The sequence below is a fragment of the Purpureocillium takamizusanense genome, chromosome 9 (genome assembly GCF_022605165.1).
Source record: "Purpureocillium takamizusanense chromosome 9, complete sequence".
NCBI classification, from domain to species: domain Eukaryota; kingdom Fungi; phylum Ascomycota; class Sordariomycetes; order Hypocreales; family Ophiocordycipitaceae; genus Purpureocillium; species Purpureocillium takamizusanense.
In genome coordinates, this window is record NC_063076.1 from 1620556 (window position 1) to 1636049 (window position 15494).

At 59.5% G+C, this 15494-nt stretch overlaps 5 protein-coding genes across 5 annotated transcripts; 1 reads left to right on the forward strand and 4 right to left on the reverse strand.

Moving 5' to 3' along the window:
• Window positions 1-974: 974 nt before the first annotated feature.
• On the reverse strand, window positions 975-3642 carry ROK1 (RNA helicase). The gene has a single exon (XM_047990981.1). It carries the CDS (start codon window positions 3489-3491, stop codon window positions 1350-1352), a length of 2142 nt encoding a protein of 713 aa, XP_047846991.1. The 5' UTR covers window positions 3492-3642; the 3' UTR covers window positions 975-1349.
• Window positions 3643-3850: 208 nt separating this feature from the next.
• JDV02_009328 (uncharacterized protein) lies at window positions 3851-4921 on the reverse strand. Its single transcript, XM_047990982.1, has one exon. It carries the CDS (start codon window positions 4814-4816, stop codon window positions 4043-4045), a length of 774 nt encoding a protein of 257 aa, XP_047846992.1. The 5' UTR covers window positions 4817-4921; the 3' UTR covers window positions 3851-4042.
• A 196-nt stretch (window positions 4922-5117) lies between these two features.
• Window positions 5118-10321, reverse strand: VPS8 (Vacuolar protein sorting-associated protein 8). Its single transcript, XM_047990983.1, has 3 exons — window positions 9764-10321; window positions 9275-9713; window positions 5118-9221 (listed from the first exon to the last, which is right to left on the reverse strand). Exons 1-3 carry the CDS (start codon window positions 10076-10078, stop codon window positions 5242-5244), a joined length of 4734 nt encoding a protein of 1577 aa, XP_047846993.1. The 5' UTR covers window positions 10079-10321; the 3' UTR covers window positions 5118-5241.
• Window positions 10322-11617: 1296 nt separating this feature from the next.
• On the forward strand, window positions 11618-13031 carry JDV02_009330 (uncharacterized protein). The gene has a single exon (XM_047990984.1). The coding sequence runs from the start codon at window positions 11723-11725 to the stop codon at window positions 12848-12850; it is 1128 nt and encodes a 375-aa protein (XP_047846994.1). The 5' UTR covers window positions 11618-11722; the 3' UTR covers window positions 12851-13031.
• On the reverse strand, window positions 12825-15494 carry JDV02_009331 (uncharacterized protein). Its single transcript, XM_047990985.1, has 2 exons — window positions 14856-15494; window positions 12825-14744 (listed from the first exon to the last, which is right to left on the reverse strand). The coding sequence occupies exons 1-2, from the start codon at window positions 15089-15091 to the stop codon at window positions 13598-13600; spliced, it is 1383 nt and encodes a 460-aa protein (XP_047846995.1). The 5' UTR covers window positions 15092-15494; the 3' UTR covers window positions 12825-13597.

Below are 15494 nucleotides of genomic sequence, written 5' to 3' on the forward strand. Positions count from 1 at the left end.
GGATGGAGGAGGGTTGGCTTTCAGGTATGTGGGAGAGTTGCCGCTGCAACCAAAAGGATCGTGATGAAGGCACCCGAGATTTGAGAAAGGGGTCGGGATGTAAATCGTATTCTTCGAGAATAAGTGAATATGTGCGTGTGGCATGGGGACCCTTTAACTTAAGCAAGGACATGTCCAGCCACAGGAGGGACTGCCAGTACTACCACGGACACCGCATCACGAGCACCGCGTAAGGGGCCCAAATCACCACCACCGCCTTTGGTCTCCACTGCCACCACTATCCCCTTCTCTCTCTCTCTCCCCTCACAAGCAAAGAGGGGAATGGAGAACACGCATATATATCAAGGAAAGCCAAGAGACGCACCGGCCCCTGCCATTTCAACGAACGCAGCCAGGGTAGAGAGCCCAGGGAGGGGGGTAAACAAGAAAGAAAGAAAAGGGTGAGGGCGTAGGCGGCCAGAGAGGAGGAGGAACCGCAAGCACCCGCCGCCTAGGAAGGGATCGAGCACGGCGGAAGGAAGGGTCTTTTTTAGCTTTTACAGTGTGTGTGCAGTCTAGGCCTTCTTCGTCTGATATTTGCCAGTATGGAGTACGTAGTTACTACTACAGGTAGGTAGGTAGGTATGGGATTGCATGGCTCAGGAGGAGGCGAGTCTATGGGAGGGGAGGGAGTCAGACTGCAGGCAAGGTTTGTAGTTGAAACGAAGACAAGAGCATAGTTAAGGGCGGGCCGGGTCGGTGATGCTGCCGCTGGTGGAACGAGGGGTTGGATGGATGGAAGGAAGGGGGTGGGGAGGGGGGAGCGAGTGAGTAAATAACCTCGTGGAGGATGATGATACGATAGGCGGCAGGCAGGCAGTTGAGGAGGGTCCAGTGGGACGAGTGCATGAATGACTGACTGAATGCATGAATGACAGCCCGAAAGAAGAAATCAAGAGAGTCTCGGCATGGACCTTGGGTTAATATGTAAGGTACGCATGTAAGAGCACCAGTTCAGGGCATTTATTAATCGTTGAAATGTCTAGACAGGGCTGGCGTGCAAAAGTAATAAATATCCGCGGCCAAGAAGAAATGGGCGCCACGGCCTCGATTGCTCCCTCGCTTGGCGTACTCTTTTATACCCCCTCTTCAATCTCATCGATTTCCACAATACCACTACCGTGGGGGACTGTGGGCGTTTGCACCCCGGTTGTGACGGGGGCACCCCCGTCCCTCGTCCCCTATATCGTCGGCGTTTGGTGGTGGACGGACGGGATAACACCGGTAGGGGCGCGTGTCATGAATGGGACGCGCACAGGAGGGCCTCTTGGAGTCGAATACCATCAGCAGCTGGCGGCTCCTGACTTGAACTAGCTCCCGAAGCCAGCCCACTCGCCGCCGTCGCCGTCATCATCACCCCCCTCCCTGTCCGTCGTCGTCGTCGTCGTCTTGCGCCTCTTGCTGCCCTCAATGGCCCCCTGCCTGTTGTGCTGCTTGCGCCGCTCGTAGCCGCTCGTCGACGTGATCTTGGCCTTGCTCGTGCCGCTGCGGCGCGCCTCGACGCCGCGTTCCCTCAGCTTCTTCCTGTCCGCCTTGGTCACCTTGGGCAGCGCGTCGAGCAGCCACTTCTGCACGCCCGCCTCGGCCCCCGTCTTGCCCGCCTGCCGCTCGCTCGCCGCGATCACGTTGGCCACCGTCTTGACGAAGGGTATGTCCTCCTTGGTGTAAAAGGTGACGGCCACGCCGCCCTCGCGACCCGCCCGGCCCGTCCGCCCCGCGCGGTGCACGTACGCGGCGCTGGACCCGGGCACGTCGTAGTTGACGACGCCGTTGACGCCCGCAAAGTCGACGCCGCGCGCGAGCACGTCCGTCGTGATGAGCACCCAGATCTCGCCCGCGCGGAACTTGCGCATGATGGCCGCCCGCGCCGAGTCGGGCAACCCGCTGTGCAGCGCCGCGATCCGCGACGACCCGCCCGCCTCGAGCGGTATGTCGTACTTGAGCTCCTCGTGGAGCGCCGTCGCGCGGTCAATGGTTTGCGTGAAGACGAGGAACGGCGGCCGCAGCGGAGGGCCCGAGTCGTCGCTCGCCGTCGGGTGCAGGAGCTGTCGCAGCGCCAGCAGCTTGCCCTGCTCGCTCGCCGTATAAGTGAGCTTGTGCACCACGTTGGGCACCGCCGTGTCCTTGAGGCCCACGACAAGCCGTACCAGCGGCTTCTGGCTGATGCCCAGGGACTCGGCCCGGGCCTTGACCTTGTCCGTGACCAGCGTCTCGATATTAGAGCCCATGGTGGCCGACCAGCACGACAGTCTCAGCTTCGTGTTCGTGCACGCCGTCCACAGCCCCAGCGTCTGTTCCCGGAACAATGGATCCAAAAGAACGTCCGCCTCATCGAGTATCAGGTCGCGCACCGTAGGCAGGACCTTGGTCATGCCACTCGGTCCTGATGTGAGGAAGTTGAGCAGCAACAGCGGCGTCGTGACCAAAATGTCCGCTTTGGTGACGGACCCTGGCTTGCGGGACTGCTTCTTTTTCTTCTCCTCGTCCTCCGACTCGTCCTCTTCGTCGCTCTCCTCGGGCTCATCATCAGAGCTGTCCTCGGCGAGCACCTGTTGCTCAGCAGCAAGCGCCATGCCCTTCTTCATGCCCGCAATCTTGAGACCCGTGCCCTGCACCAGCTTGTTGCCCTCGTTGACGATTTGAAACGCCAACTCCCTGGTCGGGGCCACGACCACGGCCTCGAGCTCGTGGATCCCGTGCAGCTTCGCCTCGGCTCTTCTCCGCATGATGTTGTTGATGGCCGGTATGAGGAAGCTGATTGTCTTGCCGCTGCCAGTCGGCGCGACGGCGAGAAAGTCGATGCCCTCCTCGAGGCCCTCCTTGTCGTCCAGCGCGAGCTCCGGGTGCAGCAGCAGGGGCAGGCTGCCCAGCTGCACCTCCGTGGGGACGCGGTAGCCCTGCGCGACGAGGTTCTCGGCAACCCTTCGGGAGATGCCGTAGTTGGTCCGCAGGTCGCCGAATGACTCGAGGGGCTGAGGGAACAGCTGCCTCTTCTCCTCCTTCTTCGCCTCGACGACCGCCTTCTTCTTCTTTTTCTTTGACTTGGTGACCTTGTTCTGCTCCTCCACCTTGGACATGAGCGTGATTTTCAGGCGATGCGACCGCAGCAGCTGGCGGCACTCGTCCTCGCTCAGCTTCTTCGTGGGCATGGGCGCGGGACTCGGCGCGCGATCCGCCTTGTGCGCCTCGGGCTGCTGCTTCTTGCCGGCAGCGGACTCGGCCTTGGGGGCGAAAAAGTCCACCACGGGCAGGTCTTCTTGGGGCGACGGCTCCTTGTCGGGCTCGTCGCCGTTGCGCTTGCGCTTCTGGCCGCGGACGTCGTCGTGGAAGAGCTGCGGGTTCGTCCGGGTGCCGGCCGACGGGAGCTTCACGGCGGCGGCGGCATTGGCGCCGAGCTGCGCGCCCTTGGACGTCTTGACGGTCCCGCGGGACAGGATCTTGAAGATGTCCATGGCTGGGCTATGGCGCTGAGCGCGGGCGGGACGGCGTCGTGTTGCGGACAGACGAAGAAACACAAGTTAAAAAAAAAAAAAGGCAGTGTCGCGGTGGAGGTTGCAGATTTCTTGGGGCGGCCGCCGCAGGGTCCAAGTTTCCAGAAAGTTGTCAAAGGTAGAATTTTTGTGGCGGCGTATCCTTGCAAAGGCTATGGTGGGTGGGGGTGGGGCGGACGGCGCGGGAAGTGATGACAGCCTCGTCTCGGGAGGATCCTCTGACGGAGCTGAGAGTGACAATCGAAGGCGAGTCTATGACCGGATGATGGCATGATGGCATACAGTATTACTCTTCATTAGTTTTTCAATCAAAACATCTAGTGGTACCATGTTTCGCTGCATGTCAGCAACCCATCCGCCAACACCATCGTCAATGGCCACGCCTGACGCCAACGCCCATCCCGTAATGTATGATCCCGATGATAGTACAACACAGCTGTATAGCGGCCAAAGGCACATATCCTCCGCTGTTCTCTTCTTCAAGTCGCTGCCAATCGCTTCCGCAAAGTCCCTCACGTCCCGTCGTCGAAACCGCCCTCCTCCCTCCCCTCGCCGTAGAGCACCTCGCACACGCCCGCCAGCGGAATATCCAGCACCGCGTCGGTCCCCTCGTTCCAAATCTCGCGCCAGCGCAGCCGCCCATTGCCGTCGCACTTGCGCTCCCGCCTACCGCCGCCGCCGCCACCGCCGCCGCCGCCAGTCCCGCCGCTCGCGCCCGCGATCGCGCTCACGCTCGGGCGCAGCCGGCCCTTGGAGTCGATGACGGCCAGCTTGCCCGCGCCGTCGACCATGGTCTCGACGCTCGCCATGGGCACCGTCAGCATCTCCGTGTTGTACGACGCCAGGGCCACGTAAATGTACACGAGCGTCATGACGAGGAACGCCGGCGTCGCCAGCGCCCACCACCGGTCCGGGTAGTACTCGATGCCCAGCGCCAGCAGGAACGGCGCCGGCAGGTAGCTCCACAGCAGCCATAGTAGGAACGTCAGGCTGCTGAACAGGTACAGCACGAAGCCGTAGTACTCGTACGTCGGCACCTGGGGCGCCGCCCGCGGCAGCGGCGCCATGTTGTCGTCGTCCGAGGCATCGGGCGTCGTCGGCCGCGACGGCCGCAGCAGCGACGTCAGCGAGGGGGACGGCGGAAGCGGCGTCGGCGGCCGGCCGTAAAAGGGCGGCGCGAAGTAGTTTTGCGACGGCGGCCGCGGCGGCGATTCGTCGCCGTCTGACGAGCCCGACGACAGGTTGTCGGAGAGGTATTCGTCCTCGTCTTCCGACGACATGGACATGATGTCGGGCGCCCGGGGGGGAGGGGTTTGGGGTTGTTGGCCCAGAGGGCAGCGCACGGCGTGGGCGTTTTTGTTGCTGCGCGTCGCAGGGATGACAAGTTGAAGTTGCTTGCTTGCCGGCATGCGGGTCGCGGGGTGTGTGGCGTTGAATCTCGCAAATCCCGGCCCGCCTCACCCACCATTGAATAATGATCGTCCGTCAACCCCCCTGGTGCCCGCCAGCGCAGCACTTGGAAAATACGTCGTCACATTCAACGCGGCCGTAAAAGAACACATCTCGCAGTGCATGATTAGTGACCTCTTGCCAGTATTTTCTCTGCTAATACAACGCTTCATAATCGCTCATCTCGACATCCTGGCTATTGTACAGGCACATACATACACGCGCGCGCATAAGTAGGTAGGTAGGTAAGTACATGCCCATTCTATCCATCAACGGGGCATCTGTACTCTCGCTCCCGCCCCAGCACCCCATTCTCTTGCCTCTCCTGCAGCGCATCCAGGCAACTCTGATGGTAGATGTGCCGACAGGCCAGCACGACGAGCGGGCCCAAGGGTGCATCCTTGCCGCCGCTCGACGTGTCAGGTTCCATGAGCATGCTCGACGGCCGCGTGTCGAGGCTCTTGCCCTTATTCTTGCCGTCAGACTCGCCCGCCTTGCCCGTGGCCCTCGCCGCAGCCCGTGCTTTCCTATCCTTCCTCGCCGCCTCCTCCATGGCCTGCTTGTCCTCCCAGGCTTCGAAGACGACGCCGCCCGCGACGCCCGGCCCCCAGACCCGCCTCCCGCATGCTTCACACGTAGATCCTCGCGGTCGCCAGCCACGCTGTCTCAGCTCGACGGCTTGGTTGACACTGACAAAAAGACTTCGCTCCAGGAGGCGGTTCGACAGACGCAAGATCGATTCCTCATACGCATAGGCCGAGAAGATAGAAGCCAGGACCCCGCGGAGATCAGCCAGGTTGGGCGACGATGCGGCAGCCTGGGTGAGAAACGCCTTTAGGACACGTAGAAAGGATAGATTCGAGCCCGCATTGGACAGCATCTTGCTGCCCGACTGGCCATGTGCCTGGCTGGACGTCGCCGTCAGAAGCGCCGTGAAGGTATGCTGAACCAACGAACGAAGCAGCGCGAGTAACTTTTCCTCGTCGACTTCCTCGTCACTGGCCGTGACTAGTATGGCCGGCGACAGGCGTTTCGTGACTTGGACGCAGGCGTCAATCAGCGTCAGCCAGAGAGCCTCGTCTGGTGACAGACCGTCCTTAGATGACGATGACTCGTTTTGAACGACTGTGCTCTTCCTAGACGTTTTGGTCTGGCCCTGGCAGAGCCAAATACCGACGTGGACATACTTTTGCAAGCCGTGCAGAAGCTCTTCGGCCGACGCTTGAATGTCAAGTTCGCCACCACCACTTCGCTCCTCGCCGCCGCTCAATAGGCCTTGCATCGCAGATTCGAGAGTGTGCAGATGCTTGACCAGCCGCCCCATGGCATTCGTTATCTGCCCGTCGCGGGCCATGAGTACGACAGCAGCATCGACAACTTGCGTGGCCTCCATGGTTGGCAGCAGGACTTCCAACCGGAGATTTGTAGACTGAACCGTTTCGACGTAGTCGGACACGTGCTGCGGGTCGAACTTGCACATGAGTTGGACGTAGCGTTCCACCAAATCTCGATCCAACAGCTCGCTTTGCTCGTCCGATAGACGATCGGATTCTAGCAAGGCCTTTAAGTAGGCGTGCTGCAGCTCCGGCGCGTCCTGTGCCGACTCAATTACGTGTCGGTGGAGAGCTGCATCTTGGTGCCTCAATGTGCTTGCCGTTCTCCTCGGGCTGAGGGCCAAGAGGTCTCGTGCGTGCCCCTCAATCACTTGCCGCACCTCTCTGCTTTGTCTACTATCCAAACCTGTCTGTGGCCGGAGGCAGTTCAAGATGCAGTCGAAAACGGCCTCTTGGTCTTCGGGGTCCTCAAAGTAGGTGGTCAAAAGTTTGGCGTATTGTTTCTCGACTTTGAAAGTGCGCTTCAAGATGCGATAGAAGCCAGCCTGTCTGAAGAGAGGTAGCATCGCCGCCATGTCTGATGGGTGATACACCGACAACAGATACTCTGCGCTGAGCTGAGCGTCGTCCGCGAGGTCCTCGCCGGGATAGTTGCACAGCCCCTCAAGAACTCTGGATAAAGTCGATCCAGAGAAGAGGAGGTACTGCGGAAACTTTGGCAAATTTCGCGCAATGAACATGTCCAGGTAGATGGCGTCCTCTCGAGCAAAGTCGTCCGGATTCATGACGTCAAGCAAGATGGTGATGATGTACTGGCGATTGATGGTCAACCCGAAGATCTGCTCCTCTGGCATGTCCATCCGCGAACCGCCAGTGACCTGCTTGTCAGGAGAGTCGTTGAGGAAACCGTCCTCGAACGCCTCGTTTAGCGCGCTCAAGAAGCTGGGCGCGTCGAACTTGAGAATCATGCGCAGATATGGGAACGCCGGTTCTGACTCGTCTCCTGATCGAGTCAAGAACTCGCGCCCGCTGCCCGCTGGCCACTCGATGGTTTTCCCGGAGAAGAAGAACCAGTAGATCTCGGATTTGGCTTTAATCGCCGTCTCCTCTTCCATCATTTCTCCGTTCGGGTATATCCTCCCTGTCAAGGTGTAAGAGAGGTATGGAAAGATCTTGAGCGCGTTGACACTGTAGTAGTCGTCGGTCTGTGCGGTGCTATCCCCGTTTGTCATCAACGGCAGCAGGAGACTCAGGAGATCGACCATCGGGGTTATGTAGTCGCCGAGGGCCTGGTTCCAGACATACGTCAAGGCATCGTAAAGGCTGTGCTGTTTGCAGTGAAGTGTGACCTGGTCTAGGTCAAGGGTTGTTGTTTGCATGTGGCAAATCATCTCCTCGAGTCTGCTCTCCCAGCCCTTGGTCACGTAGTGGGCGACCATGTCCTTCACCACACCGGGAGGAACAACAGTTATCGCCTCGTCCAGAATATACGGCTCCAGCGTCTCATGGAATATGCCGCTCACATCGGCGCCCTCGTACCAATCGTACATGTCGTCGAAGAGATAGTCTGTTGTCCCGATAGCCTGGCATGCGACAAAACATGTCTCAGCCAGCTGCCGCAAGTGATCGTCGTCGGCTTCGGGGCTACCCTTTTGTCTTTGCCCAAAGGCATATTTGAGCGATGCCGTGATTATTTCCATGATTTTATCCTGTACCATCGAATGTCGCAGCTTTATATCCTCTGGCAGCCCGACCGTGAGCTTATCGGCGTCACCAGTATAGTAAGAAGTAGCTAGTCGAATGGCACCAAGGTAGTCACCATTTTCCATCATGGCGATGAGCCGGTCCGCCCAGTTAGACAGCGCCCCGATCGACACTTCGTTAAACCCGAGTAGGAAGATTCTACCTTTGTACGCCTTAAAGCTCATGTAGAAAGCGTCGGCTACGACGCCGTGCATGGTCTGGTCAGACTCATCGAGCTGTTCCACCAGTGCATGTAGCTGCTTGGAGAACAGATCCGTGTGGTAAATGTACTTTTGCAGAAGGTCGATGGCGTCGGTCATCCGCATACTTCTGTCTTCCAGCACGATCAACCTCTGTGAGATGGTGAGGACGGTCAAGACGGAGCGGCTCAGCCACTGGACCGCGACAATGGCTTCTTCGCACTTCCATCTGCTCCGGGCTTTGAACTTGAGCGAGGGCGGCTGGTCCTTGCTCTCGCTCGGTATCTCGTCCACGTCCAGCACGGTAAGAACATTCGACCAGCAGTAGACAAGCTTCACCTTGGACACGTCGCTTCCCGTGACGGGGTCGGGAACCTTTAACTTGACAGCGGGAAACCAGGCTAAGCAACCCGTCATGGCGCTGTGGGCTGGAACGTCCTTTGGCCTGGCCGACTTATGCTGGGTCTGAGCAACTGGTGTCGTAGAGACAATCACCAGAAGATAAGGGGTGAGCATGGCCGTCAGGCCCATCGAGTCTGTGGCTTGCTCGACGTTTCCCAGGGGGAGGGGCGCAAACGCAAGTACCGTGCTCGGCTTGAGCGGCTTCCCAGCGGGAGTCGGTGCGTTGGGGTACCGACCCAGGATCCTCGTCGTCCTGACCGTGCGACCGAGGGCCCCCGTGCCCCTTGTTGCGAGGTGCGAGAAGGCCATCCCTCGGTCATCGGCTGAAACGAGAGCAGTATGTCGCGTCCCCAAGAAGCCCAGATGAATCACAGACACGTTCTCCACGTGCCCATCCGCAGTATGGTTTTGCGCCTGGGCATCGTCCAGGTGAGGAATGGTGAGAAATGGCCGTGCTGCCCTGGAGGTGTCCCAGGTAAATATGCTGCCGTTGGCATGCCCGCCAGCAATTGTGGTATGATCCGCAGATATAGCGAGTGCGGTAACTGCCCCAGATTCGACGGCTGCGACGTGTCAGTCCTGCAAGGTCGCGGCAAGGTACACCAGGTTTGCCTACCTTTGGTGCCTTGTCCGATGATCATCTTGAGATTCTGATTGTAGTCAAACATTAAGATTATACCCTTTGAGGTTCCTATAACAATCGCTGCCGAGATAGCAAGGCAGGTGGGTGCGCCAAAGTTGCGACGGCCAGCTTCGGAGAAGGCCTGGCCGTTGATCTTCTTGAGCCTCGTCCATCGCACGACCTCCCACGGTGGCGTAGGCGTGTCCGCCTCTGCCTGGTCGAGCAGGAAGTTGGAGCTCAGGGAGACGTTACGGCTATGCGGGGATAGAAAGGCAGGTGAGGAGGGCCGCAGCGTGTGGGCGGAGGATGAGCTCGAGATGCGGGACTGGAAGCGTCTATCGAACGGTCGGAAGGACGGCGTAGGGCTTCGTAGGTCGGCTCGCAGGGCTACCGACGGCAGGACACTGCTTCCGGGAGAGGACATGAAGGAGCCCTTGTCTCGTCAGCTTGCGTGATGCCACTTGCATAGATGTCTCGACCTACCTGAACAGACGGAGAGCAGCCCGGGCCAGAGGTGACCGAATCGACTGGGCTGCCGGCTCGACACGGCACGGCGTCCACCAAGCTGGCGTCCATGGAGCTCACTTCGGACCCCTCCTCGAATTGCTCGCGGATGGCATCGCGGTGGTTGCGAGTGGCTTGCTCGGAGCCGTCGGCCGAACCTATCGCACCGGAATCAGACGAGGGCCCCTCGAGCTGGGGGACATCGGCGTCGGCATTGTCGCGTGGGGGCGAGCTCGTCTCCCCGACGCCTGGGCTCTCGCCGCTCGCCGGAGGCGCATCTTCTGTGTCAGACATTGCGCTTCGGCTTCCATCACATCGTCCCAGGATCGTGTCGTAATCGTCATGAGCTAGGAGAGCTCAAAGCGGAGCTGGGGGGTCGTGGAAGGCGGCGCTGGGGCGGTCGCTCTCGGTCGCTTTCGGCGCCGCGACCGTGGATGGTGATCGCAGTCGCGACCACGTTTGCCTCCCAAGAATCGGCTCGAAACCTGCCGCCGCGAGCCCGATGCGAAAGCGTGCAATGTGTGGGACAGGTGGTGGTGTCGGAGGCTGGAGCTTGGCGGGATCCTGCATGGATACAGGCAGTTGGAGGTACCTGTAGTATTCGTCCCTTAGCTGTTGCGGGCCGGGGATTTCCCGTTGGGGGGGCTTGGGTGTAAGTGGGCGCTGACGACTCCCCGCAGTTCCAGGCACATGCTTTCAACTTGCTTCATGTGTCCTTCCGCCTCGCGCTTCAAGACGCCACAATTGGGTAGAGGATATGTTTCAAGTCTGGTGCAAGTCGCATTGGACGTAGTTTGAACTGGCATATTGGAACTCGGCATGAAATACATGTCCGGGTGTTTGTTGCCTAGTCGTCTCTCCTACGGTGAATTGTTCGCTTGCAACGGGTGGGAACCTGTTGTCCCGCTGTTCAACTCACCGAATGACCTTGGCCGCGATTCACCACGAGAAGCTTATGTATAAGAACTGCCCTAGCCCAGCGTTTTGGTCTGCCTAGCTGCTCCGGGAACTGGACGGGGTCAGATCGAAGTCTAGGACAGTCCCCAAGTACTTCGTACAGTACGAAGTTTTCAAAAGTCAAGTCAATCCTTGCTCCAGGATAAAGCTCACACTTGGCGTCATACTCTTCTCATCATGTCTCCCCGTTCTCGCACATCGTGGGGTAAGTTCTCTTCTTCTTTTTTAAGGTGGAACATTCACTTCTTTTCCTCGTCGCTATGGGAGGTAAGCGAGGTCTTCTGTGGAGTGTGCTGCGCCGTCCTTGCGCAGATATGCAACGTCACGCGCATAGATCTGCCAGGTCATCCCTCAGAGTCGAGGCGGTGTCACTGCAAGCGGCAGGCACGAAATCTTTGAATGGGCTCAATGGTCATGTCACTAGAATCACAAATTGATTGTAGTTACTGTAAAGCACCACGAAAAAGAAGAGTTGCCAGTGGCATAACTGGATGGAGATTGCCATCCGTTGCTAGGTATATGATACAAAGTACCTATTTTGTACGAAGTAACGTACTATGGGTATACTGTAGGTCCTGGGCAGCTAGGTACTGAGCACCACGATGCCGCCTACAAGTCCGATGTATGTAACTTCTGTAATAACTATTCTCCTTCAGGCAATTGCTTACCTCGCCCAGGTCTCTCGGTCTCTTCACCAGGAAAGCCGATCGGTCTCAAGACTCCCTAGTCGTCTAAGTCGCTTGGCCGTGCCGCCCTAACCAGACCCACCCTCTGCGCCCGCCCCAATCACGTCCCCTGCGCAAAACAGCCGCCAAGTTCCAGCCAAAAACCGCCGTCATGTCCAGTGACATCCCACCATCCATCCCTCCTCCTACACAACCACCAACGCTCCTCACCTCCATCCCTTCAACCCCCCTTTTCCCTTCCTTTGCCCCCCGTGGAGCCTCGCCTACCCCCGCGGCCGGTTCCTCCGACGGCGTCATGTCCTCCATAGGCCCGCAGCTTCCGCCACACCTCTCCAAACGCAAGCGCACGCCCGACGACGACGGCACCAACGACCGTGCCGATGCGCGCAGCGACTCTCCCAGCGGCAAGCTTCCCCTTCGCGAGGACCCCGCGTCGCACGCCAACGCGGATGAAATAGGCCTCGATGACGACGACGACGATTCGTCGGACGACGGCATGGGGCCGAGCGCGCCGCCCACCGCGCGGCGGCAGCAGCAGCAGTCCAGACCCCCCGTCGTCGGGCCCTCGCTCCCACCGTCCGCCGCGAGCGCAAATCGGGACGAGATAGGCCTCTCCGACTCGGACTCTGATACCGGCCCCGCGCCGCCACCACCTGCTGCTGCTGCTGCTACTGCTACTGCGTCCGCGTTGTCTCGTCCTGTCCCTCGAGGTCAATCACCGGCGCGACCTACGCCCCCGTCAGCAGCAGCACCCAAACCGCAAGGCGACGCGCCATCAAACGCGGACTCGGACTCGGACTCGGACTCGGACTCGGACGACGGCTACGGCCCCGCCCTGCCCTCGGCGACGACCAAGCGCGCCAACGCCATCGGCCCGTCCATGCCCCCCGTCGAAGCCGCCCCTCAGCGCGACGACTGGATGCTCGCGCCGCCCACCTCGAGCGGCTACACGGAGCGTGACCCGACGCGCATGCGCAGCCGCAAATTCGCCTCCAAGCCCTCCACGCAGCAGCCGCCTTCATCGTCATCAGCGTCCGGCGGCGTCTCCTCAATATGGACCGAGACGCCAGAGGAGAAGCTCCGCCGGCTGCAGGATGCAGTCCTCGGCCGCTCAGGTGACGGTGGTGGAGGTGCGGCGGCGGCAGCGGAGCAGCAGAGGAACGTGGAGCAGGAGGAGCGCGACCGTCGCATCGCGGGCAGCATCGAGGCCCAGCGTGGAGGGAGCCTATACGACGAGCACAGCAAGAAGCGCAGGAAGGACGGCGTGGCAAAGGGCGAGGAGGAGGACGACCCGAGCAAGAGGGCGTTTGACAAGGAAAAGGACATGGCGCTGGGGGGCAAGATTGGCACGGCGCAGAGGAGGGAGCTGGTGACCAAGGCGGCCAACTTTGGCGGACGCTTCCAAAAGGGCTCGTATCTCTAACAGATGCAATGGTTCGTCTGGTTGGCGTAAGAAGGAACCCTTGCCTCACCCGAGTCACAGTGGTCACAATCGCAGGTGACAAAAATATTTGCATAGCCGCATCGAGACATGGTTCTCTTCGCATCTTAAAATCATTTTGGCAACCGTAAGAGATGCCACCATAGCCGCCTAACTCCTCCGCTCCAAAGCAAAATTTCCCAGTCCCATATCAGTCCCACTCCCGCAGGCAATTCCCATCATCCTCATGCAGATAAAACAACACCATTCCAGGAAAGTCGCCTTACAAGAACCTGCCCCAGTCGGGCGAGGATAGAGACAACCCTAGTTCTCTGGAGCCCAGGCCGATCCAACTCGGGGCTGGGCCCTGGTTATGTGCCCAACGAGCACTGGAGAAACAGCCGCAAGCATGTACTCTGACTGGTCGTACATATACATGGTTCTCGAAGTTTCAGGCAATCCAGCCTGGCTGTACGCCAGGAATCGAACGGCTGCGATACAACGTTCTCGGCAGCAGGAAAAAGCATCAAAAAAAATGCAGGGCCGCCGTGTTTAACACGACGGCATGTATCAACATCGGCTTCGTGATGACGGTACCGCCCAAGCTCGTGGCTGGGCGAAAGGAGAGAACACCATCGCTAGTGACAGAAGTTCATGAAAAGAGGAATATCCGGGAGCCGTAAAAACACCGTCTTGTGTTCATGACGCTTCCCGTACGTTGAACTCAACGCCTCGCTTTCGAGTAAAACATCAGTGTGCTGGCGTCGCCGCCGGCCGATTTCCTGATTCGAGTTGCGAAGGGGTAACTGTCTCGTTGGCAGTCGATTCCGAGTTCGAAGCAGCCGTCTGCTCGTTATTCCGGCGACCAAATCGCAAGGCATGTCTAACGGACGAGAGCATGCCCCCGTTCGCCGGGTGCGATGCCGTGTCAGGGCCGGTAGCAGACTCTTGCTGATCAGATCTCGAGGTCTGCTCGCGATTGGCACGGCGTGGCCGCGAGCTCCCGCCGGTACGCAATAGCGATGAGCCAGTCCGTGAGTTGGAGTTTGAATTTGAGCCGCGAAACCAGGCAGCCCGCAGGCCACTTGGTAGGTTGAGGCGCGAGTTGCTCCGCGGATCGAGAGTATTGTTGTTGGGGGCGTTCGCGTCGGCTTCTTGATTTGGTCGCGGCTTCGGGGTGTAGTAGTCAGCCTTGCAGAGCGGACAGCACGCACGGCGACTGGTGAGCCATGGATCGACGCAGACGGCGTGGAAGGCGTGGCCGCAAGTGAGCCCTCGCACATCATCGTCGTCTTCAAGGGTATCAATGCAAATAGCACAAGAATCGCCAGGAGCGGAGAGGCATTCGGGGGGGAGAGCAGCGTCAATGTGCTCGTCGTCGTCCATATCCTCGCTCGATATGCGTTGGAGCCCTGGCGGGGTTGGGGCAGCGACATCCTGGGTGCCGGATGTTTGGCCGGCGTCGGCTGTCTGTTGGTTATCGGACTTCGGCTTCTCGACTTCCTTCTTGACAGTCGTCTCCGCCGTAGTCTGCGTTGTCTGGGCGCGGTCGGCGGCTTCACTGGAGAGTCGAGGCTCATCGATCGAGTGCCGGTCTTTGGCAGCCAAGTCGGGGACGATGCCGTCAGCGTCGCGAATGCTGTTTGCCCTGCTGGCCGGGACAGACACTCCGCCCGCAGTTGGCAGCCCCTCTCTGGCACGCTCAGAAACCCAACTCTTGTACTTCATCATTGGGAACTTCTCGTTAACCTCGTCCATCGTCATCAATTTCTTTTCGCGACGCCGCCGATGGGGTCGTTGAACGGTCTCGAGATTGATAGGCTCGCCATCTTCATTGGTCATTCTGGCGCGGTTGCGAGCGTTGTATCGGAAGCAGTACTTGACACCGACGATGATCCTGCGTTGCACGTTAATCAACATATTTCAAGAAGCTGTGGACGCCGGAACAGGGGGGCTGCCCAGCGATTCCTGACGTCGTGCGCCGGTCGCAAACAGTGAAAAGACTTACCAGAGATTGGTAAAGACGACACCGAAACCAAGAGCAACGAAAAACAGAAGTGGCGAACTCGATCCGCCGTTATTGTTGTTATTATCGTTACTCTGGTTCGTGCCGGTCGGCTTCGAAGTCTGCGGGCTCTGGACGCCTGACGAGGTCGGCGTTGGTGTCTCGGCCAGGGTGGTTGAGGCCACCTCCCTCGCGACGAGGGCGACCGCATGGTGCAGAACCTGATTTACGATGGCCATTTCGACGGTATGTTCAAGGGCCGCTGGAGGCCCAGAGGTCGAACAATAATCCGTCGACGTTTACGCTGGCCGGTGTTGCAGCAGCATGGGCTGCGCGAAGCGAAACCACAGCGAGTGTCGGGGCAGAACGCTGCGACGCCGTCGTGGCCGGGGGCAATATCAACGCCAAGGCTGCATGCAGCGAGGGGGCTGGACCGGGCTCAGAAAAAGAACTCAATCGTCGGGGGCCGCTGGCAATTCGGTCGGCTTCGACCGGTGCGCGCGGGATATCGTCGCGATCGAACGAGGTGGGCGACGGTGGAGGGAGGCAGGGGGCGACGGCCTGCGATGGGCGATGGACAAGTCGATGATGGGTTGAGGAAGTGAGGCGAGGATTGCGGAGTGCAGGAGAGAAGAGCGAAAG

What these genes read in the sequence shown, in the direction of transcription:
- JDV02_009328 (XM_047990982.1), bottom strand. Translation starts at nt 4,816, where the DNA reads ATGTCCATGTCGTCGGAAGACGAGGACGAATACCTCTCCGACAACCTG.
- ROK1 (XM_047990981.1), bottom strand. Translation starts at nt 3,491, where the DNA reads ATGGACATCTTCAAGATCCTGTCCCGCGGGACCGTCAAGACGTCCAAG.
- JDV02_009330 (XM_047990984.1), top strand. Translation starts at nt 11,723, where the DNA reads ATGTCCTCCATAGGCCCGCAGCTTCCGCCACACCTCTCCAAACGCAAG.
- VPS8 (XM_047990983.1), bottom strand. Translation starts at nt 10,078, where the DNA reads ATGTCTGACACAGAAGATGCGCCTCCGGCGAGCGGCGAGAGCCCAGGC. An exon ending in GCTGCTCTCCGTCTGTTCAG is followed by an intron (nt 9,714 to 9,763) that starts GTAGGTCGAGAC and finishes TGACGAGACAAG; the next exon opens with GGCTCCTTCATGTCCTCTCC. An exon ending in CATCGGACAAGGCACCAAAG is followed by an intron (nt 9,222 to 9,274) that starts GTAGGCAAACCT and finishes GACACGTCGCAG; the next exon opens with CCGTCGAATCTGGGGCAGTT.
- JDV02_009331 (XM_047990985.1), bottom strand. Translation starts at nt 15,091, where the DNA reads ATGGCCATCGTAAATCAGGTTCTGCACCATGCGGTCGCCCTCGTCGCG. An exon ending in GTCGTCTTTACCAATCTCTG is followed by an intron (nt 14,745 to 14,855) that starts GTAAGTCTTTTC and finishes CGTGCAACGCAG; the next exon opens with GATCATCGTCGGTGTCAAGT.